Source organism: Camelus ferus, chromosome 24 (assembly GCF_009834535.1).
Source record: "Camelus ferus isolate YT-003-E chromosome 24, BCGSAC_Cfer_1.0, whole genome shotgun sequence".
In the NCBI taxonomy this organism is placed as follows: domain Eukaryota; kingdom Metazoa; phylum Chordata; class Mammalia; order Artiodactyla; family Camelidae; genus Camelus; species Camelus ferus.
The window spans coordinates 664,020-687,247 of record NC_045719.1 but is presented as its reverse complement, the minus strand read 5'-3'; the positions used below and the strand labels follow the sequence as shown (position 1 = coordinate 687,247).

Sequence of the window (23,228 nt, the reverse complement as noted above, 5' to 3'; positions counted from 1 at the left end):
TGCGCGACAAAATGAACTGTTTATAGGACATTTTGCTGAAGAAACAGTGTCCAGCCAACAAAAGCGCCAACCAAAATGACTGACACAAACCCCATCTTAGTGAGAACAGGTTGCCAATATAACCACCTTTTCCTTTTCCGCTCAGTCTCGCTCAGCCTCTGCTTCATCTGCTGCACCTTCTGCGCTGTGCTGGCTTTTCTGTCCTCTCGCAGGCGTTTCCGCAGGGCACTGTGGACACACAAGGACACGTCAGTGGCAGGGCGCGACCACCGGGACACGGGCCTCAGCCCACACACTGATCCACTCCTCCAGACACGGGAATGAAGGGGGAACGCTCAGGATTCTGAATGGGGCAGAGATGCACGCAGGTAACTCAGTGGTAATTTCTAGTACAACTTTGTGTTAACCAACATGCTGGCAGGACCTGAAAGGAAGCGTGGTGTCCCTCCCTTTCCTTCTTTCTGGCTGCTCACCAGACAGGTGGAGACGAGGGGCCCCGCATCTGCCTCACCTGGACTTTATGTCTGACTCTCCTCCAAGGCCAGCACTTAACATCCCGTGAACACCCCACTGTGTTGAGTGCCTGCTGCTATCTGTCCGCGTATGCTTCTACAAAAGCCCAACCCGTCTCCCCGCCTCCAAACTGAACCTGACTGCCACCGTGACTGTGCCAAAGCACAGCTCGATGGTGTGGCTTGACTGAAAACCTGGAAGGCCTTCTCAGTGTCTGCCACATTAACAGCCAACTTGTCTTCTGGCCACAATGTGCAACCTGAAACTAGCAACAAGAAACAATCAGAGGGACCCAGACTGCAGGGCATCCTAAAAGGCGACTGGTCGAGAAGCTGCAGGAATGCCCACGTCAAGCAAGGGGCGGGGAACAGTCCCAGGCTGAAGGAGACTGACGAGCCACGTCAACCCAACACAACGCAAGCTCCTCCGTTAGATCTTGATTTGTTTTTTAAACACCTACAGAGACGGAGGTCATAACAATGTTCCAAAATCAGACACAGCGATGACTGCACAGCTCTGTAAACACTCATCCACTGAAGTGTCCACTCTAAGTAAGCTTTATCGTATGCAAACTATACCCCAATAAAGTTATTTTTAAAAAGCTATGAGGTAGATTTTTTTGATAACTAGAGAAATTTGAATACAGACTACACATCAGATTATTTTACCCATGTTAAGTTTCTTGGGATTACTGGAACCTTCAGACACTGCTGGTGGGTGTGTGAAATGATGCCGCCACTTGGAACACTGCTTGGCAGCCCCGACAAACGCTCCACACAGACTTCCCGCACCTGCGACCCAGCACCTCCACGCCAGGTACACACCGACGAGAAAGGAGAACGTGTCCTCACAGAAACTCCCCAAGACTCTCGTACGACACACAAGCTTGTTCCTGCCCGGACGGCCCTTCTGCTGCTCTCCACAGCTGCTTCCCTCTTCTCTCTGGTCCTCCCACCCCCAGGGCCCTTCATTCTTGTCTGAGGGCATTTAACTCACAGTGAGCAATGCACGGTGCTAGTCTGCGCTGCCTTCTGCCCCTACAGTGATTAGCACCCTGGGGACTGCGTCCGTGTGCCCTGCAGTCTCCCTAACGTCGTCCTCACTCTTACTGACCACACACACAGGTACGTCTGGCTGGGTGAACTCTACCTGAATATCTCCTACAATGACCTGCCAGAATTACTACCCAGAATCCACTTTCTGGATGGAAAATAGTGAAAAGTCACTATAACCAGTATGTGTGTACCTGCTGGTGAAAACAGTACTACATACTCAAGTGCAGGCGCAACAGACATCAAAACACAGGAACAGGCACGGACCCCTGGTCAGCCTTCCGCGGGGCCCCACACGTGCTTCTGCAGGAGCCTGGGGCCACCAACCCATTTCCAACTTAGACGGAATCTTTAACACATTTCACTTAAATTTTAATTGCAGAATAGAAGACAATTACCATTTTAATCCAGTGTTGTCACTCACCATATAAACCCAACATGAGCTCAGTGAAGTGAGTGTTACATGACTATGTAATTAGTGCTTTAAATACTTCGTTATATAGGAGCCTAAGAGGATTTTCACGATATTTGGGGAAACTGGTTATGGTTTTGGCTGGGCTGAGAACACACAATTTTTCCCACTTAAAATAATGGAACAGAGGCTCCTGTTTTCCAGAAATGCACTACCCCTGTGTCTTTAGGATGGGGTGAGTGCCAATGCCAGGGGTGCCTGTTCTCACTCTAAGAATGCAGCTCCACAGAAGGAAGGACTATTCTCAACTTGTGATACAGCAGAGTCTTTTTTTTTTTTTTTTCACCTAGTTGGGCCCAAGGAAGCTATGTCTGCATGATAACCTGCCAAGTAGGACCCGGCAGGCCTTCCTCTGCGTTTGCACAACTTAGGCCCTCAGCGGCAGGGACGCCACCTACGGGCCCTTGCCTGTGGAGACTGCGGGGCACACACCTCCCAGCAGGCGTCCTGCACCCTGTGCAGATGGGGAGCAGGATCCACAAATCCGACTTCTGTGAATCCAGACTGTCTGTTCTCCACTGCCAGCCATCTGTCTGAGCTCAGGAACGTGCACAGTGAGAGCCCCAGCACAACAGAGTAAGCTCACACCGCGGACAGAGCGGTCCCCTGGCCGGGACCGTGAACACGGCTGGTCTGGGTCCTCAACGACGGAAACCCAACACCTCTGAAATTCTAAGGATGTGGATTCAACCATCCATCCTCCGGTTAACCCCAGACAGGGTACTAGTCAAAAGCACCTGAGAATCTCATTACTGAGAAAGAGAAGGTAACTTACAGCAGTGTATTTCCTGACTTACAAGTAGCATGTTTAAGGAGAAAGAAGGAATAAACAATCAACTTTATGCTTTAACCTGTAGTCTAAAGCCACTGAAACCATAAGGAGTGGCACTGCTAAGTCAACACAAAATCTTCAGTGCAGTATGTCACACCACATTCCCTACGTGCTGCAGTCGGCTACCTTTTATAACACTTCAGGTAACTGTTATACTGGGGAACACAGAAGTGAAGCTGTGATGTACAGGAGACCTTAAGGATTTTCACAGCACATCCCAAATCCCAGTGTGACAAATACAACTACACAGTAACATGTTCCACAACAAGCCTATCTGACCAAAAGGAATGAGAAAAGTCAATCAGAGGTACTGAACCGAGGAAGTAAAAGAGCTCAGTCACTTTTCTAAGCGACCGCACCTCAGGGAACCAGCTTTGTCATGTGTGGGATATTGAAAGCCCTAGAAATGTAATTTTTCAAATCAAAAACCAAGTAGTTTACACATCCATATGGATTCAAAACTCCAAAAGCACCGGGCATTTTACATAATTTTTTGGAAAAAGACTTTTTTCTTCTTCCAAAAGAATTAAATTGAAATATTCATTTAAATATTTCCTAGTTTTACTGAAGGCGATTATTAATCACACTGTAACAGCAGGACACACGCTACGCAGCTACACAAACGGCAGGTGTTCACACTACTTACTTTTGGTGGCATATTGTGTGTTTTAGCATCTAATTATAGTAACTTTTACACTCAATTAACACTGGGTTAAACCATTTTCCAGTGGGCTTCTGTCTGTCGGTACTGGCTGCTTAGGGCTGAGAGCTCTTTGAGGTTAGCGATGTCATCCCACACCAAGGGACACCTTCACCTAGCGAGTAGCCAGCCGACAGGGTCCACGGCGGCTCACGACCTGCCGAGCCAACCACAGCAAGCCCCACCTCCCGGGCACACTGCCACCATGACCCTACCTCGTGCTGTCCTCCTCCAGGGCGTCCTGCACTCTGGAGGACAGCCCTGTGTGTCCGTCACCGGCCAGCTTTCCTTCTTCCAGGCCTACCCTGTTCCCGTTGTACTTCTCAGTCATCACTTTGGTTGGCGAATGATCGAAAACAGGACACAAGTCTTCCTTCGAAAGTTCTTTCCACCGTTTCTGCGGAGGCAGGAGAAACGCAATCACTAACATTTTGTTTTCCTTAAATAAAAAACTTATAACTGAAATTCTATATTTAACTTTAGAAAACCCCACGATAACATACGAATGAAAAAGAAGAAGGCATTTTATCGTAGCACTTCTTCTAGATACATGTACTTTAAGTCCAAAACTAAATAACAACAAAGCATTTACTAGGCATGCACATCAGCACACAGCGGAATGGGACCATCTGGGACTCTAACCCACGTGAGACAACTGCTCTAGGACCTCACTGAAACACTAGGCACAGGAAGGGGGTTTCGGCCACATCAGACTGTGGTGTGAACCCTGGAAGTGTGACCAACAGGGCACGCAAGTGTGGTCCGGTGTCCCCGTGTCCGCTGCCACTGTCCAGCTGCATGACAGCCCAGTGCTGAGCTCTCCCTGCAGGTCTCTGCCATGCCAGGACTTCAATCTGACAGTCCCCACCAGGTACTCCAACAGCCCAGGCAGCTGGTCCAGTGTGGGCATGGGGAAGACTCCTCTCGCGTGCCTGGACTTCAGAGCAGGCGGGATTTGGACCAAAATGAAGAGGCGTCCTATTTTTTCCTAGAAACAGAAACACTACACACCTCGGGACGCACTGTGATTAGTGAGGTGACCTGTAAAAGGGGTCTACCTTCCCCGACGGCCACCATCCCAGGGGCAGGCAGGGGTAGCAGGGGTGCAGAGTACAGCTGAGCCCCTCGGGGTGAAGGCAGACACATGGCACAGGCCAGGCGGAGGCCGGGGGGGGGGGGCACATGGAGACTTGACAGGGCCACAGGCTCTCCATGTCCTTCAAGGGCCAGGGACACATCCATCTCCCTGCCAGCAACAGGAGGGGCCAAGGTGGCGGCTGTGACAGCCAATGGTTCTGACTGCCTATGCCTCTGACACCAGCATCAAATGCCCATTTGGTACAGACAGGGGTGGCCCTCTTTGAAAACCCTACCCTGCAAGTGTGGAGTCTCGGATCTCATGAATAAAAGGTTCTCTGCAACTTACTGCCGGAGGATTTGAATGATTCTGAACAGCAACAGAACAATGCAAAACCTGTGGAACACTCACTCGCAGGAGCTACGCTGGTGCCAAAGGACACTAGTAAAACAATGTCCGTGTATGTAGATTTTACAAATCCCTGGAAAGTCACTGAGACACGACACACTGGTTTCTGACTTGGCTCATGGTACAAAAGAGGGCTGTGAAGGAGGCATCTACCATCACATCCCACCTTCCCCGACACAGCTCTGCTACGAGGCTGCACAATTAATCTCTCTTTCTGTTTTCTGGTAGTCAACTCACAGAAGATAAAGCTCTGTAATTCATCATATCTGGAGGACCGTGACTAGTACAGTTTGGTTTGAAGAAGGAAAGCATGGGGCTGGCCTGAGAGGTGAGGCCCGGAAGCAAGCCAACGATAGGGAGAAACCCTGCCCTGGAACTGAGAACCCAGTGGAGCGATCGATCCCGAGCAGGGACCCGACCGGACCTCACCCACGTCCAGAAGGAATATTGTGGCAAGAGCTGAGAACCTTCTGCAATGAGACTAAGAGTAAGATGCTTCCACTGGAGACGATTGTGTCAATTTTCTTCCTTCCCATAAAAAAAAAGTTTACTCAGTCCAAAGAGCACTTTTGATACTGAAGGAAGTGCTGGCACAAGACGTGTCCTGGGCACGTACAGCACGCCGCCCTGCTCCGCCGCCTCCTCGCGCAGCCTGGGACCCTCCGGGAGGAAGCACCCCCGTCCAGCGAGCTGCAGGGCAGAATCTGAACCCAGGTGGTCTGGCCTGCCTGTGCTAGAGACCCTCGCGATTATTCGTATCTCCGAAAAAGTCATCAATCTTAGGCAGCAGGCAGTTTAGGGAAGTACCCAATGAAAACGTTCATCTGTCCCCAGCATGTGCGCTGGTCAATTCCTCACTGAGGTCCAGTTACAGCAACTCCACCTTATACTTGGACAAAACTCAGCACTGTCAATGAGCAAGACGATGCCAGAAACTAAGTCTCACTGGACCACTTCCCAGAATATGCAACAAATCTGAAACCTGTCAACAAGAAAAGCCTCACTGGGCTAACACAGGCACCTCTCATCTGTGGCCCACTTGCTGACTATGGCAGCGTGACCTAATAAACTCTATTTTCCAAAAGAAAAAAGAAAGAAAAGACACTGGGGGAGAGGAGGGAGGCAGACTTAATGCTAGTGAATTTAACAAAGAAAAACAACAATGTCCTGTTGCTACGTCTCTGGGCAGCCAACTCGCCCAACCTTGCTCCCCCAGGACACACGCAGTTTAAGCTCGAGTCACCGGTGAGGCGGGTCTGCTGACGGCTGAGGCCAGGGAGGGACACCGTGCTTGGCGACAAGCTGTCCAGGCTCCGCTCGGACACTCAGACTGAGCTGTCCACCATTCCCACTAGCCCAGATACCCCTGCTGCAGCACCACGGCCCACGTGCCACCAGTAACCCCACCCCAACCATTTCGCACTAAAGGAAGCCCCTGGAAGGAGATGCAAAGTGATGTAAGTAGACTCAAACCCCACTGAAATTTGTTTAAAGGAAGTGTATCATCTACTTATCACTTCATTAGTAACGTCAGTTACCAGCTGGAGACCTTACACCACCACTTCTGAAGGAGCAGATTGGACTGTTCACTCTGCGAGGTTTGCCGTCATCACCCACCCTGGGGGTTTGCTGAGAAAGGCGCGGCAACACCAGCAACTGCACTGTTTACTCACAACCTTGTGCCAGCAAGACGTAAGGTCAACGGTATCACTGCTAGAGACAACGAGAAACACGCTCTGCTCATCTGGGTAGGCTCAGGCCACTGGAGGTTTCTGGGATAAACACACGTGTGTGACTACAATCACACACGTGTATTTACTGCTTTCGGATCCTGCCAGGTTCTAAATCATCGTCTGTCCACATATGCCAGAAATCCCAGCACAGAACTGTATCCAATAATGAAAACACCACTCGCATCATATAAATGTGCATGAAGACGGAAGGTGAGGACAGGTGTCCTGGAGGGAAGAGGACCAAATTGCTTGGTCCGGGTGCTACGGGAGCTCGCTGGTTCAGAGGGCGCCCCTCGCCCCACTCCACCATCTCGCACTGAAAGCTTCCTTCTTTCTTCTTACAAATATTAATTTCCCCCAAAAATCAGAGGCAAAGAGGAGAGAAAGAAGAATCCTTTTTTCATAAATTGCCCATCACACCGTGAGATGTCAAATGAGACACTTCTATCGGCATAGGACAGACATAGTCACACGGTTTGGGGTTTCTACATTAACAAAGTAATTCCATCTCTGTAACAGTAAAGTTTGATGACTTTAGATTTCAGGGAACTTTGTTTCTCTCGGATTTGTGTTCTAAGATAAGGCTTGAGAAGAGCCTGGCCAATGAAATGTCACGTGACCTGCACACAACTCTCAAGTTTCTAGCAGCCATGTTTTAAAAAGATGAACTTAATATTTCCTATCAAGTTACCCAGGACAGTTTTCACATGACTAGAACAAATAATCCTCAAATTTATATGGAATCACAAAAGACCCAGAATTGCCAAAGTATTACTGAGGAAAAAGAACGAAGCTGGAGGAATGACCCTCCCAGACGTCAGACAACAATGCAGAGCTGCAGTAATCAAACAGTGTGGTACTGGCACAAAAAATGGACACATGGAGCAGTGGGACAGAATCCAGGGCCCAGAAACATTTTATTTAACTCAATATATTTTTTAAAAATACTGTCATTTGAACGTATAACCAGTACTTTTTAGAATTCTTGAGATATTCTACACCTTTCCTCTCTATATCTAACCTTCAAAATCTGGTGCATTTCACACTTTAAGCATAACTTGATTCAACTCACCATGTCTCAAATACTCAACAGCGCGTGTGGTTACCGGCCACGGTGTGAGACAGACAGGCCGTGCAAGTGACGCACAGCCCTGAAAGGGTGCACATGTGCCTCAGGGTGAGTCAGCAAGGGCTTCCCTTCATTCATCACACACCTCCACATTCTCTGAGTTCTTTTATAGTCAACATGCACTCATTAGTTATTTAAAATAAGAAATTTCACAGCACCACATAAATTACCGGAGCCTTGCTCAGATCACATCTGTGGAAACTGGCCCTCCGAACAGGCAGCAGGCATTTCTGACCCTGAGCCCTGAAAACTCTCGTCTCCCAGGTCCTGTCTGGATGTGGGCGGAGAATGCGTTGTGCTGAATGGGGCACTAAAGATGTTAGACTGAGGACCCAACAGCCACACCAGACCAGGAGAGTGGGGAAGAAAAAATTCTCCCCAGCCACAAACCGCAGCCATCACAATGTGGACCACAAAGAAGCAGGTCCGTAAAGCGCATCTTGGTGGTGGAAGAGGTCCTCAAAGGAAGTACGTATATATTCTAAAACATTTAAGGAGGAGGGAGGGATATGCTCAAGGGACAGCACACATTCTCTGCAGCTACTCAGTCCGTGAGAACAAAAGGAAACAGACAACCAAGCAACCAAGGTACATGGAGAAAACTCCAGGGTTAAATGGTAGAAGCTGAGATTTTAAAAGAGAGAGATTTTCCTAATCGGAAACATCTGAGACAACTTTTACTTCTAAATCTCTGTTCACTGCCAAGCAAACCCAGCACACCGCAAGCCTGACTTTTGGGGGAGAGTCCTGTGGGCTTACACTTCCACACACCAAGCATTTTACAGACTGAGAGCACTGTGTAACCTCACGCTTCTCTTTGTTAAAAATTACTCTTTAATGCGAAAGATTTGGGGGGGAAACCTTTAAAATAAACTTACAAAAAGTTATTGGTAAATACAATAGATTATCTTGAATAGTTAAAATAACACCAATGATCAGAACAAAAAAGTTAGCTACCGATAAACAGATCTGCTTAAGAAAATTCTACCGCCTTTGGAAGGCATACAACACTTACCTACATGCACTTACTTACTCCATCATGACAGGTGGGGCAATCTAATTACAGAAGAAGGCTTGTTCAGAACACTCCTGTTTCAGCTAGTAACCACAGAGGTTAAAAAGCTAGGAAACGGTTCATTTAAGAGAAACATCAAGAAAATTCTGTCCACTATGTCCACTGTTACAGGATCAGGTCACACAAGAAACAGGGGTTGCTGTCACTGCTGTTTCTATTTATGCTTTACATTAGCACATAACGTAAAACTGATCATTTCTAATAATGGGTCTTTGAACTCAGCTTTTGCAAATGTGGAATAAAAATACCTTCACAAGAATAAAGTCACCAACCAGAGAAAAATAACACTCTCCTGAAATCTCATTATGCTTGCCCCAAGTACTCAAGTACTCAAGTTGCTTGCTCGCTGTTACAAAAAAATGAAAAAAACTAAGTATTCTTGTTTGTATAACCCCAGGTCAGGTTTTTAAGGGGGCAAAAGTACCTAAATTTTCTGGTTATTTTAATGATTAAATGCTTGAACCATGCATACGTGAAAATTTTACGTGTTCTGAGTAACAGGCAAGATACAACCTGAGGCTGAGGCATATCTGAGGAGCTGAGCATAAACTCTGCAACATGCAGGCGGCCAGCTTCAGTCACCGCGTTAACATAAGCATGCTTTTCAGAAGGAAGGGAGGAGGCAGGTGCTGGAGTGCAGCGCGGTTACTTGACGCTAGTCAGACCGGACACACAGGTACCACGTCTCCCCTGAAAGAGTTTACCTGTATATCTGAGTCTCCTTTTAGAAGCTTCGCTCCTTCTATGATAGTCATGTATGAGAATCTGAGCTGATCTGGTGTCTGAATCAGTCCCATTCGGTATTTTCTCATATTCAGTAACAGCTGTTTAATGTTAATATCATCTCCTTTTTCCATCTGCAAGAAAGGTAAAAATTATTCAAGCATTCTGTTGTTAAGAGTCCAGGAAGAGTGCCAGGCATTCTGCTGTGCACCAGGTGTGCTCTTGAAGAGCTGGGGACGGTTCCACAGCAGCCGCCCACCTGACCTGTCCAGCAGGTCCTGCAGCTGGTTCACTGCTGACTCCAAACCAACCCAGGAATCTCGTTCCCTTCAGCTAGTGGTCAAAGGAAGGATTTATGGCCAATGTGGCTTCTGCACTGGGATCAGTGCTCTTATTTTTCCCTCTTGTGTGTATATGTGTGTATATATATACATACATATATATATACATATATAAAATATACTGAAGTATAGTCAGTTTACAATGTTGTGTCAGTTTTTGATATACAGCATAAATGCTTCAGTCATACATGAACATACATATATTCGTTTTCATATTCTTCTTCACCATAAGTTATTACAAAATATTGAACATAATTCCGTGCCGTACAGTATGAACTTGTTATTTATCTATTTTATATATAGTTGTTAGTACCTGCAAATCTCAAACTCTCGATTTATCCCCTCCCACCCCCTTCCCCCCGGTAACCGTAAATTTGTTTTCTATGTCTGTGAGTCTGTTTCTGTTTTGTAAATAAGTTCATTTGTGTCCCTTTTTTTTTATAAAATTCCATATATGAGTGATAAATGGTATTTTTCTATTTACGGTTTACTTCACTTGGAATGACCATCTCCAGGTCCATCCACATTGCCGCAAATGGCATTATTTTATTCTTTTTTATGGCTGAGTAGTATTCCATGGTATAAATACACCACAGCTTCTTTACCCAGTCATCTGTCGATGGACATTTCAGTTATTTCCATGTCTTGGCTATTGTGAATAGTGCCACTAGGAACACTGGGGTGCATGTGTCTTTTTGAATTAAGGTTCCCTCTGGATATATGCCCAGAAGTGAGATTGCTGGATCATACAGGAAGTCTATTTTTTTTTTTTTTTTTTTTGTCTTTTGAGGAATCTCCATACCGTTTTCCATAATGGCTGCAGCAAACTACATTGCCACCAACAGTGTAGGAGGGTTCCCTTTTCTCCACAGTCTCTCCAGCATTTATCTATCGTTCATGGACTTGTTTTGTTTTGTTTTGTTTTGTTTCACTTCAATTAAAGTACAGTCAATTATAATGTATCAATTTCTGGTGTACAGAACAATGTCTCAGTCTTGCATGTATAAGACTTTTTGTTTTCATATTTTTTTCCATTAAAGGTTATTATAAGATACTGAGAATAGTTCCCTGTGCTATACAAAAGAAAATTTTTTAATCTATTTTTATTTATAGTGGCTAACATTTGTAAATTTCAAACTCTCAAATTTATCCCCTCCCACTCCCTTTCTCCAGTAACCACTAAGATTGTTTACTAAGCCTGAGAGTCTGTTTCTGTTCTGTAGGTGAGTTCACAGTGTTCGTTCATGCACTTTTGAATGCTGGCCATTCTGACGGGTATGAGGCGACACCTCACTGTAGTTCTGATTTTGCGTCTCTCTGATACTTAGCGATATTGAGCATTTCTTGGTGTGCCTGTCGGCCGTCCGTGTGTCCCCCCTGGAGAACTGCTTGTTTAGGTCTTCTGCCCCTTTTTGGATTAATGCTCTTCTTTAAAGGAGGTCTTGGCAGGAGTAAACCTTTCTGCCAGTGCCCTTCCACCTTCATGGCTGGACCCCCCCCCCATGGAAAAGCCAGACCCCCAGTGCAACGGCCCCCTACCCCAGCCGGAAAAGACAAAGGAGGCAGAAACACAGAATCCAGTTTCAACACTTACCATTAACAGAACACCAGAGCTTTTAAGCATGTGGAAGTTCACCTCAGCGCGACAACGCACGTCTGACTGAAGCACCCAACAGCAGGCAGGGTGAAAAGTAACACAGTGTACACACTGAGAGACCCTAGAAGTTCCTGACACCCACCCCAAGTGAGGAACATGGACACCCAGAAAGAGGAAAGGCACAGGCCGGGGCCGGGAAGGGCTGGTGGGGAAAGAACATGGCCCTCGGGCACAGACAGGAGCCTCACACACTTGCTGAGAACTGAGGAAGCAAGTGGTATAAATGTGTTAAGCTATTTAATTCTCATAACCGTCCAGGGGGGACAAAACTATCATTATTACCCTCAGTCAGAAGGCAAAAAAGGAACACACTATTACCTGCCAACTCCTCTGTGAGAAGCTGCAGGGCGGGGGAGGGAGAAGGACCCAGCACCTACACAATACAAGCTGCCAGGGAAAGCCTCGCTGGAGGCCGCCAGAATCACCTGGACCACAAGCAAGAACCCCAGCCACAAGCAAGAGGCAGCTGAAAGGACGTACGTGAGATTCTCGGCTTTTTCTAAAAGAAGGCAGAAGTTCAGTTCTGGAGCCCTGCCATCAGAGCGTGCTCCTGCCAGCGGAAACAGCAGGAAGGTACAAGGCTGAAAGGAGACCGCCGGAAGCACTCACCAGAACCAGGCAGGTGTCCACCAGAGAAAAGGTGCCTGACCGCCCGATGCCGGCACTACAGTGGATCACCGCAGGCCCGTGTTCCGGGTTCAAGGAGCCAGACTCTCGCACTTTAAATAAGAAATTGAGAAACGAAGCTGGTGATTCAGGGACTCCGAAATCTGGCCAGGTAGTATAATGAAAGTGAGATATTGTTCTGGTTTCACCACTCTAAAAAGCGAAAATCAAGGGGAAGTGTTAGTTCAAAGTTTTTTCTTCTAAAAACCTACTGCAGAAAGATGTGTTTTGTGTGACGCTATCAACCCTTATGACTTTTTCATCTGGTTTTTTATAATCACTTACACAAGTTTAGGGAGATTTTCTTGAGGAGAATTTGGAATATATTCCAAATTGCTAACACTTCTGTAACACGTACTATGTAGGCATGCTCTAAGCCTTTTATATGTTAACTCAATCCATACAACAATCCTATTAAATCCATTTTCCAGGTGAGAAAACTGAGGCAAAAGGTTACGTGACTTCCCCAAGGTCGCACCATCAGAAAACTGCAGAGAGCCAGTGTTAGGGCAGCATCTGAGTCCATGACCACCGACCTGCACCATGTAGCCAGGATGTTCCGTAATTCATATGCCGTGAAAAGGGATTCTTTTTCTGTTCTTAAACATTTCTACCAGAATAATTTTACACTCTTTAATGGTTTCCTTTTTAAGAGTTATCTTTTAAATTCTGCTACACAGACACAGAGAACAACTTAAGAATTAAAGAAAGTCTTTGCATCTTTAACAGAAATTGCTCTTCTCACTCCTGCTTGTCCCCAAGGCAGTATTTCCGACCCTAAAGCCGGTCACATGCTTCTTCTGGCGCGCTGAGAGTTTCACCCACATGCGGAGCGGCCCCCGTCACTTCCTGGGCACCCCGATGACCCTGGCTTCTGACAGACTCACTATGAAAATGTTCCTCAGCTCTGCCAGCCAGCTGCTGCCCAAGCAGCACCTCTCTGCCCCACACTCTCCATTTCTGCAAGCGGAGCTGGAACCCTCTCCCACGTCTTTCACCTTTTTTCAGTTTTAATTACAGGACTGTTTTGGAGGGAGGAGCCACAGGAGCAACATAAAAAACCCTGACTTTTTAATGGTTATGAGCTGAAGACTGCTATTATTAACAGCAGCCTCCTTTCAATACAAATTTTCAAAATTATAGTTAGCTTTCGTTTTTTTTTAATCCATTTTCTCTTTTCAGTAGAAATTAAGACTCCTAAGTCCCCAGACTCAGTTACATGAGGTACAACACTGATAAGATACAGTGCAGAAGTTCAAAAACATTTTAATTATATACTTTTAGTGACTAATTTTTCTTGACGTCCAGGTTTCATCATTTCAAACACACCGTGACCCACAGGCTCCCAACATACTCAAGGCACCAGAAGGTCTTCCGACTACCAACTGCTCCTTGTCTTGACAGGGGACGGTGCTGGCACAACCGAACGCACCGTCAAAACTCAGAACCATCCACCAAAGAGAACGTACCCCACTGTTGCAAAAAGGAGAATTAAATTTACCGTATTAAAGCAGCATTTAACACATTTCAAATGAAGAAGGCCAAGCCAGGGCTTCCTGCTAGGAAGCCCTGAAGGAACAAGCCAGCACCCACCCCGAGAGCAGTCTCAGGATCCCCCAGCAGCCCAGGCAGAGTGCCCTCTCGATGGGCCTCAGGCTCCGGCGGGCGTTCCTAACCCTCCCCGCCACTGCCTGGCTGCAGCCACTGCGCACAGTGGGGCCACGCGTGGTCTAGGTGGACCTGCACCACCTCCAGGCTTGCAACCTGTGCTAACCCCACCAGGCCGGGCCACTGCTTGCTTTTTCTTTGTATGATTCTGGCTCAAGACTAGTGGCCTGTCTATTTTTTTCAAATTCAGGTCACACTGTCTGGGATGCTCAAGGCCAGTTCCCAGAAACATTCCCACTGTTTCTATAATACAGTCTTCCCCACTAATAGATTTTTGAAAATCAGTCTTCTTCCCCAACAGGACCAGACACTAAAGAACTTCCTAGAGGTTAATTCCTTATTAATTCACTCCTAATGAAACAAGACTGGAAAATCAGAGCTCACAAAAATCATTTAATTCCCAAAGGACCGTACGAAGTACTCAGATCCATGTGGCTACATAAAGAACAGTTTACATGCATCACTGGACCCCTTTGCCTCTTCTCCTGCAGGGAAGAAATGAGGGGGCAGAGGTTCTAAAGGAAAGAGCACTAAAACAAAATTCACCTTTACGTCACAGTCTCTACCCTCAGACCAGACGATTTTTGACCAACTCCTGGTTTCAGCCCTGTGGGTCACCTTTCCTCCTCCTGTGAGGACTCGTCTCATGGCTGCCCCGACACCCACATGCCCGAGGTGCGTCCCTTCCATGCCGGCCCCACCGCGCCACTCCGCACATGCCTGCCCAGAGCTGTCAGCGGCTCACCGTCCTCCTTGGGGAAAGTCTCATTTACATTGTTTTGAAGAATTCTAACTTTAAAGTCCTTGAGTAAGATGACAAGCTCACACTATGGGAGGAACAGGTTTCAGGAGGTCAGGAGCAGATGCACGAGCTGGCAGGGCTGGATGTGAATCCTGGCTGGCCTGATTCGGAAGCCTTCTCTCTTAATCCCAAGTAATTTTAATAAATTATTTTTAATCCTCAAGTATCAACCTGAACGTTAATACTACTAGTTTCTAGGGTTTCTTGAGAGTCCTCAGAGACCTACCACACACAGGAACAACATCCACAAAGACACAGCTACAGTTATGCGCCACGACAGGTATCACTGAGACACGCGGGCTGTCCCAAACTCCAGGTCTGACGGCAAAGAATCATCCCTAAAACCACCAGAGGAAGCCCTATCTTTCGGGCATGAAAAGTCTTACATTGGTATTTCCTAACTGCAGAAGGTGAACTGTGTAGTAGGACTTCACGTCTTCTGACAAGAACTTCACGCTGAATCCTGTTTCCTTAAACAGCATCTCCCGGTCGTCTTTTGTTGGCCAGTACTGTGCACATTTAACCTAAATGTAAGAATATGCATTCAGCTTTTTTTTGTTTATAGACATTATGAAGCCATAAAAAGCTGGAAAAGAAAACAAACCACACGTACACAGCAAATATTTTTCAAGTACCCAAATCTAAGAACAGTCACACTGCATTCGATGCTTAATGTATTTTAATACACCTTATAAAAGCAGGTTTGCAAAATGTTCCTGTAACTTATACACTAAAAAATCGTATGCCAAAAAAAATACACCGATAGCCCGTTCATAAAAAACCCACTTGTCATTTCTAACGCAGGAAACCCCGTATTTTAACATCACACTGCACCCATTCTACATTTCTAAAAATGCCAATCTCGTGTAAGAATCTTGTCTTCACACAGGATTGAAAAGGCTTTATTTCGCAAGTATTTCCCGCAAAGACCTGTCAATCTGCTGTAAAGAGACAACGCTGCATGTTCAATCACTGACAGGAGGTCGGGGAGAGGCAGGCAAGCCTCTTTCGCCTGCACGTGCTGCACAGGCAGCACTACTGACATAGAATTCATGTTTGTGACAACGAAAGCATCTTCCCAAGAGCCAAATTATGCAGCCAGCAGGCTGAGGTAAAGCGAGATTCAGAGTCATTTCATTAGGAAAAAACACCACAAAAACACCCTTGTAAACATGGCCATTTCTCCTTTTCCAAAACACAAAGAGCTACAGATAGCAAGTAAGATGCCTCCAAAACAAATGGACACTATGAACTGATACATCAAAAGGTGCTGGAAAAATGACACAGAAAGTGAAGGAGCACAAGCCAGAATCAGAACAGCACGGAAATGAGGCGACAGAGAGAAAAACGAATCAGAAATAAAGGAACGCATCGTTTCAGAAAGAGACTAATTAACTTAAGGAACAGGGATATGAATAAACACAACAAATGATGCTTTAGGGAAAAAGAAGAAAAGGGAACATTTTCTAAACAAAAAAGAAATGAAGATATGAATAGGGTTAGGTAAAATCTGACAAATATAAAAAAAAACAGGCAAAGGAAACCTAAGACGTGTACAACGGGAGGACCCAAAGGAGCATAGCAAGCAGGGGGCAGGATGAGCGCCAACAAGTGCAATTCAATAAACTTTTCTTTAAAGAAAATACGTGGAATCACACACTGAAAGAGCACCTCCTGCACCTGGGAAAACTCACCCAGAACGGCCAACATGGACATATTTTGGTGAAGTTAATGGGATTTGAGGGAAAAAATCCTTTGGGTTGTAACTGAGGTAAAAGGACAAGCGACTTACAAAGGAAATAAGATAAGACGTCCATCTGACTCCGACAGGCGCCAGAGGGAAATGGAGTCATACATTAAAGTTGTTCAAAGAAAGGCAAACATGAGCTGAGGAGTTCACACCTGGCAAACGGGCTCAAGCACTGAGACAGCAGACAAACTGCCACCAACACGTAGGACATCGGGGCCTGGTGCCTACGAGCCCTTGCTGAGGCTCCTTTAGGGAGTGAGCTGCACCAGAATGACACACCGACAGACACACAGGTACAGGAAGAACTAAGGTCCAAAAGGGAGACGAGAGAGACTATGTTATAAACTCTGACAAGGGTAAAAAGTACAACCTAAAAAAAAAGAGAGACAATGGGAAAAACAAAAAATTAAAAATTTTTCAGTGGTTATTTTGGTGCCAGAGTTGATTTTGTCATTGTGAGTATTTTCAGTGCATAATATGGGACAAAGAAAATGAGACACCCTAAGACACTCCGCATCCTGGTCTTTGGGAACCAGGCTCACAGTGTGGACAAAGAAGCAACAGACACGAGTTAGGAAGGGTGAGGCCAACCCCTGGTCCTACACTTGGATGGGAAGCATCAGTATGGACACTCGTGTGCTATCTTAGCACACACACGTACGTTTCCTTAACTCTGCTCACTGAAAGGCTCTAAAACCAATGACCAACCTAGCAGCAATTAACATCCCAATTTCTGTTGTGATCATGAAACACCATTGCCCGTTAAAACAAGCCAAGGCTCCTTGAAGAAATGGCTGATTCTTAAAGAAGAATTTGAGAGGCGCCTGCAACATGGAGTCATTCCAGACAGCAAAGAAGCTACTGAAGGGACAATCTGACCACAAATAAGGACAATAACTGCAAAGGAATTAATTGAATCAAATATGTTTAAATTCATGAGTTCATACTAACGGATCCCCTCCCACCTCTGCCCCTGCACCAAGCAAACCTAAGTGGTCACATGCTGAGGACACTAGGGAATTAACTTGTTTTGAAAACGGCTTTTCCTATAACTAGAGTGGCAGGGTTTTTTAAATAGAAGTATTCCAATCAAAATTCAAGAAGTTACAGAACTAGAATACCACTATTTTATAACCTCTAATTAATTAGGGAACTAATTAAGCACTGACCAGCAATGGCTGCTAACATCATGATAACATGCCACCACCCATGCAGTCACCTCCCCCACAACAGCAAAACCTGAATCTTACAAGCGTGTAGACGCAACCACCATAAATATGATTTTTAATGGCTTAAGAGCCAGTAGTGATTTATGAAGATTTTTAAAACCTGTCACTTTACCAAACTTCCAAGATTCTGATAATAAAGACTCTAACAGAACCTAGGGATTCCAAAGATCTACATATCCATGTATCCGTACTAGTCAGTATTTGTCCCATTGTACCTATATTTTGCAGGGCAGCGGTCTGCAACTGTTACTTAAATATTTAAGGTAAGAAAGGAAAAGGATACGTTGGTTCTTCTGGTCAGAAAACACCCTAACTACTAGCCTTTAGCAATTAAAGGTCAAAACCAATGAGTGAATATCCCAAAGCAAACGAAAAGGTCTGTATATCAGCACTCACAGGCAGTGCTAAGCTGTAAACACTGAGCTTTACTCACCGACTCCTTCTCCACAATCCGGTTTAGCATGACAACTGCTTTGGTCTTCTGCTGCCAAACCATGAGCCAGAAATGACAGCCTGTGTTAGGAAGAGGACCCTGTAAGAACGAAGGAGAAAAAGCAGGTAAGAGAAAGGGGCCAGGCTCCCAGGAGACTCCTTCAGGTGCGATTCTCGTGTGAGGACAGTGTACTGGGTCATTATGAGAAAATCCAGACTTCAAACCCACCTGGATCAAAAAACAGGTCTGTACTAGTTAGGATTACTGATTATCAACAATCAAAGCTGACTTTTATTTACTTAGGCAGAAAGAAACTTGCAGGCTATCGGGTGGCTTTCAGAGTTAGGGCTGGGAACCAGGCCTGCGTAGGAACAAACATCAAGACAGGATCTGCCCTAGGAGTGTGGGCCTGGGACAGCGCCCTGGCCCTGTCACCACAGCAGCTGCTCTGCTGGCCCTGCCACCCTAAGGCGGCTGCAGTGCCCGTGCGTAATCCATGGCCAAACAGAGCCAGAGTTGCAGGCGGGGATCTACTGGTCCTGTCCTGTCTGCAAAGGTGACTTCTGTCCCCTGGAGCCCCCGCATCACAAAGAAGGGGCCGCCTCCCATGGTCGGGGCTGTCCTGCAAAAGAGGACGTTTGTGCCAGCACCAGCCAGCAGCCCACCCAAATCAGCTATAAAAGGGTTTCCAGAAAAAGCAGAGATTTCAAAGCACCTGAACCACTATGGAACCGTTCAGCTACAAAACCATAGAATGTGTAACCTCAAAAGCAGCCTTAAAGGGGCAACGTCGATACCAGAACAGCGCCGTGGGGGGAAATAAGATCCTACTATGTACTTCCAACGACCTTCACAATCTGCAGGGCAGAAGAAAGGCTACACGAGACATGAAAAGGCCACGTGTGGGTTGTAACTAACTGTAAGCCAGGAGGTAAAAATGGACGAGGTTTCACTGCAGAGCGACTCCGCCTGCTCCCAGATCGAGCGCGGGGCAGGGCAGAGAGAGCGGGACACCGTGGCCAGGGGCCTGCAGCTTCAGCGCCCCACGCCCCACCAGGTGACTCAAGTGGCTGCAGTGACAGCAACTGCAAAGACTATCTGAACTGGGAAACCCGAAGCATCCAAGTTATAAAAATGCTAGAAGTGGGTCGAGAACCCTGAGAAGCTGTAACCCTCACTCAGTGTGTGCTGCTCACCGCACCACCTGCTTCCAAACCAAAACGTGTGGAAGTGGAGACAGCAGTGAGAAATCCCCAGTAAAACGGGGTTCTTTCCAATCCAAAAAGCAGATGTCATCAGTTGATCCATGAAGTCACTCCTTAGTGTGCACACGTGTACGTACGCATGCGTGCGCGTGCACACACACACACACAAACCCCATCATGGTTCTGAAAGGGGAGGGGGGTCCTCAGCCCTTCCTCTCACCAGCAATACTACCAGTCTTCTGTAAAATGGAGATATATCCCAAGGGACCGATACATATTTTTTTAATTTTTATAAAACTCAAAGGAAAAAGATGAGAAAAATAATAAGCAACAAAGGACAATCAGAGCAGCTGTGATTTTAACAAACATTTACCATCTCTGGCTTCCTCTATCCTCTGAAATATCTCTGTGTGTGTTCTCTGGCCCTGTGTGCCAGGTACAAAGGCAAAAGCAGTCTCAGCTATCAGAGAGCTGACAATGGAGGTGTGGAACCGCAATGCACTTCAAGCCCAAGAGTGAGGGAACCATCCACTCATCGTTGGGAGCGGGAGAGGTACTGGTGCAGAGCCTTAAACACAAGGCAGGCTCTGACACAGGGAGAGGGTAGGGTGGGGAGGGAGACAGAGCCCATTCCAAGCACAAGGAGAGGCACGTGCAAGTTTAGGGTACATGTGGGAAAAGACAGAAGGCAGCAGGAAGCTGCACCTGCCGAGTGGGAGGGTCTCAAAGGCAGAAGAGTCACCAAACTCCTCTTTAAGCTAAAGTGAGGTACGTTCCAAGACACTTAAATCAGGCTTGTGTGTCAGAAACATACGTCTGCTGGCTCTGTTAAAGACAGAAGACAAATGGAGCAAGGTGTGGCAAGGAAGTAAGGTAAAAAGTTACTGTCTCAGTGCAGAGAAAATTTAAGAGAGCTGTGAAAAGGGCAGGCAGGAGGAGGGAAAGAACTCGACAGATGTCAAGTTCAAAATGACAGGGTTTACTGAACGTCTGTTTCATTCAAACAATGCTGCCACAAAGCAGGGAACTCGGAGCACTGCTGGATGGATGAATACCCAGAGCTACTCAGGGCTGGAGCACAGATACTCCGAGTCCAGAGTCCACACTCTTACTTAAGATACAAAATTGGAAACATGGTTCCAGAGAGTTGAAGCAACAAGTGTAGGCTGGATGGCAGAAAAAAAAATCCTAAATCAGAATATTTAGAGATGTCTACATTTTTTAGGACTAAGGTGGGAAAGAAGAAAGAAAAAATGAGACTGGAAGAAAAAGAAGAGCAAGAAAGGGTGTGATAAGGGTCGGGCAGGGCAGGGAAATTACTCTTTCCTATTTTTTAACATTACAGCTTTTTCAAATAGAAAGTAAAAGTTTTTACCTCTAAAAACGAGTTTATAAAAAACATGAACGCACATACGAAAAACTTCGAGTATCACAGAAAATGGCACATGGAAGCCTCTATCCATCAATCCCTAACCCCAGAAACAGACTAGCAGTGTGTGTCTACTATCCAGCCAGCCCCTCGCAGTCTGTTTCAGTCCTGTGATTTCCAGTCCTGTGCTATTAAAGCTAAGCTGCAACGGGGGCAGGAAACAGCTATGAGGTCCCAGTTCAATCCCCAGGACCTCCTCTAAAACAACCAAACAAAACAAGGAAACAAAACTTGGGCTGCAACAAATACCCTCTACAATCTCTACGTGCACAACAGACCACTGAGTATCATGAACTTCTAAACCTCTGCTGTTCTGACAGGTGACAGTGGTAACTGGCTGCTGGTTTGAATCTCCATTCCCTAATCACAGGAAAGAAGAGTCCCTTCCACAGGTGCGTCATCTGCGGTTACCCCGTCTCTGAGCTGTGAGTTTACGCCCCTTGCTAGTCTTTAAACCAGTTGTCTCTCTTTCCCTTTCTGCTCTACGGGGGCTGTTTTACCTCGAGTCACACAGAGTAACTTTCATCTCCAGTGACTCAGACACAGTCTAACCTTTCATAGTTACGTTCATTTGAATATCTTCTTATCATTTTAAACTGTTTTCCTTTTAAATAACAGGTTACTCTTATCCAAACTGGGTTTTCAAAAACATCAACATTATGAATATACAGCTTGCCTTTTTTTTCAACTGAAGTAGAGCTAACTTACAATAGTGTGTTAGTTTCAGGTGTACAGCGAAGTGACTCAGTTATACACATCTTTTTTCAGATTATTTTCCATTATAGGTTATTATAAAATATTGAATAATACAGCTTGTCTTTTGAATATTTAAAAATCATTAACTGGGGGAAATGACAGTACTGTTAATTAAATCTTTTATTTGATAAACACAGGGTAGCTGGTGTGAGTAAACCAACAGTATCCTTTCTGTTATCTCAGAGCGGAAGAAAAATGGTGCTGGAACACAGGTGTGGCCAGGGAGCCAAGAAGCAGGCAGGCAGGAGGCCAAAGGGAGCCGGCAGCTGTGGGGCCTCCCTGCCGGTCCTCAGGGCACCTGCCTCACCCCTCACTCTGCCCTCAGAGAGGCCGGGCCACACTCTGAAAACATCTGCCGGGGCGGGGCCTCTGGTTGTGACACAACTCATGTGAAGAGAAACAGAAGAAGCTAGCAAAGTACTCATAAACAAAGGCCATCTATCGAAAATAAGGCAAGGAGGACAATTTGCCTGAAAAGAACTGGCCTAAGCCAAGTGTCAATAAAAAATTCCCTTCACAGAACGTGTAGCAGTAAAAGTTACTTTCATCTTAAATATACGCAGCTGCAAAACACTATCGTGTCTACGATTCATTACATAACAACAGAAAAAAACGAACTAGCATTCCACTTCCAAGAGAAGTCAAGACATACTTTCAGCCATGTCTCAAAGCGGCCCAGGGACAACCCCAGCCGTCAGGCCCGCTCCGCATCCCAGCACTCGCCTGTGTGAGGATGTACGTCCTCTGGGCCTCTGCTATGTCCACGAAGCTGGCGTTAATGTAATCGTTCTCAGCGTTCTGCAGTTTGACTCGGCTGTGGTCGTCTGAAACAGAGAACAACACACCGCGCTGTCATTTCAAACTTGCCAGTTCTTTTTTGTTTTAAAATTAATGTTCTGGGTATTTATAAAATGATAGAAGAAACAAAACAAAGGAAAATAAATTAGCACCACGGGAGAGTTGAGTCAAATCCCAAGTGATTCCCTTTTTAAAGGAGGTACAAAGGTAGAAGCCCCGTCTGCCGCCACGGTGTCAGAAAGGAGGCGCTCATCTGCGGTGGGCCCACCCCTGCAAGCAGAGACTGACCAAAGCGACAACACAGCAAGGGAGTAAAGCACCACCGTCCTGAAAACAAAAGGGCTGTCAAGACTCCTGCTGCCTGAGAACTAAGACCTCGACCTACAGAGCACTGGCCCCCAGGAAGTAAGACCAGACCATTTCTCTCCCTTCATTCCTCCACAGATCTGCATTCAACCATATTTAAATAATTTCTAGCACTTAACTGTATTTAGACTAAGTGCTAAGCTACACTGAATACACTGGGAATATCCCAATTCTTTAAAAGACAACTAAAGATGCTTCATCACTCAGACTATGTTCTACCAGTTAACTACACCTCTAGTACTTAGAGCAAAAAATCTCACAGATTCAGAATTCATTCTAATTTAAGTATGTGGAGCACAAAACTTTACCGTATATGGCTTTGGTGGGAAGGGAAGAGAAGCAGGATGCTGGGGAGACAGCATGAGTGCGGTAACAGTAAGAGCGTTAACTCATCGTTCTGAACAGACGACCAG

The 23,228-nt window shown here is 46.1% G+C and overlaps 1 protein-coding gene across 3 annotated transcripts in view; it reads right to left on the bottom strand.

Moving 5' to 3' along the window:
- PTPN2 (protein tyrosine phosphatase non-receptor type 2) overlaps positions 1–23,228 on the bottom strand; it is a 51,378-nt gene that overhangs the window by 6,356 nt on the left and 21,794 nt on the right. For 2 of the 3 annotated variants that reach the window (XM_032467328.1, XM_032467329.1), the window contains exons 3-9: positions 22,375–22,475; positions 18,262–18,360; positions 15,236–15,373; positions 12,323–12,532; positions 9,697–9,849; positions 3,785–3,966; positions 127–228 (exon numbers count right to left, since the gene is read on the bottom strand). In XM_032467328.1, the coding sequence (XP_032323219.1) occupies positions 127–228; positions 3,785–3,966; positions 9,697–9,849; positions 12,323–12,532; positions 15,236–15,373; positions 18,262–18,360; positions 22,375–22,475 (985 nt within the window). Of the gene's footprint in view, positions 1–6; positions 229–3,784; positions 3,967–9,696; positions 9,850–12,322; positions 12,533–15,235; positions 15,374–18,261; positions 18,361–22,374; positions 22,476–23,228 lie in introns of those variants that run through there. The other variant, XM_032467327.1, reaches the window with a different exon arrangement.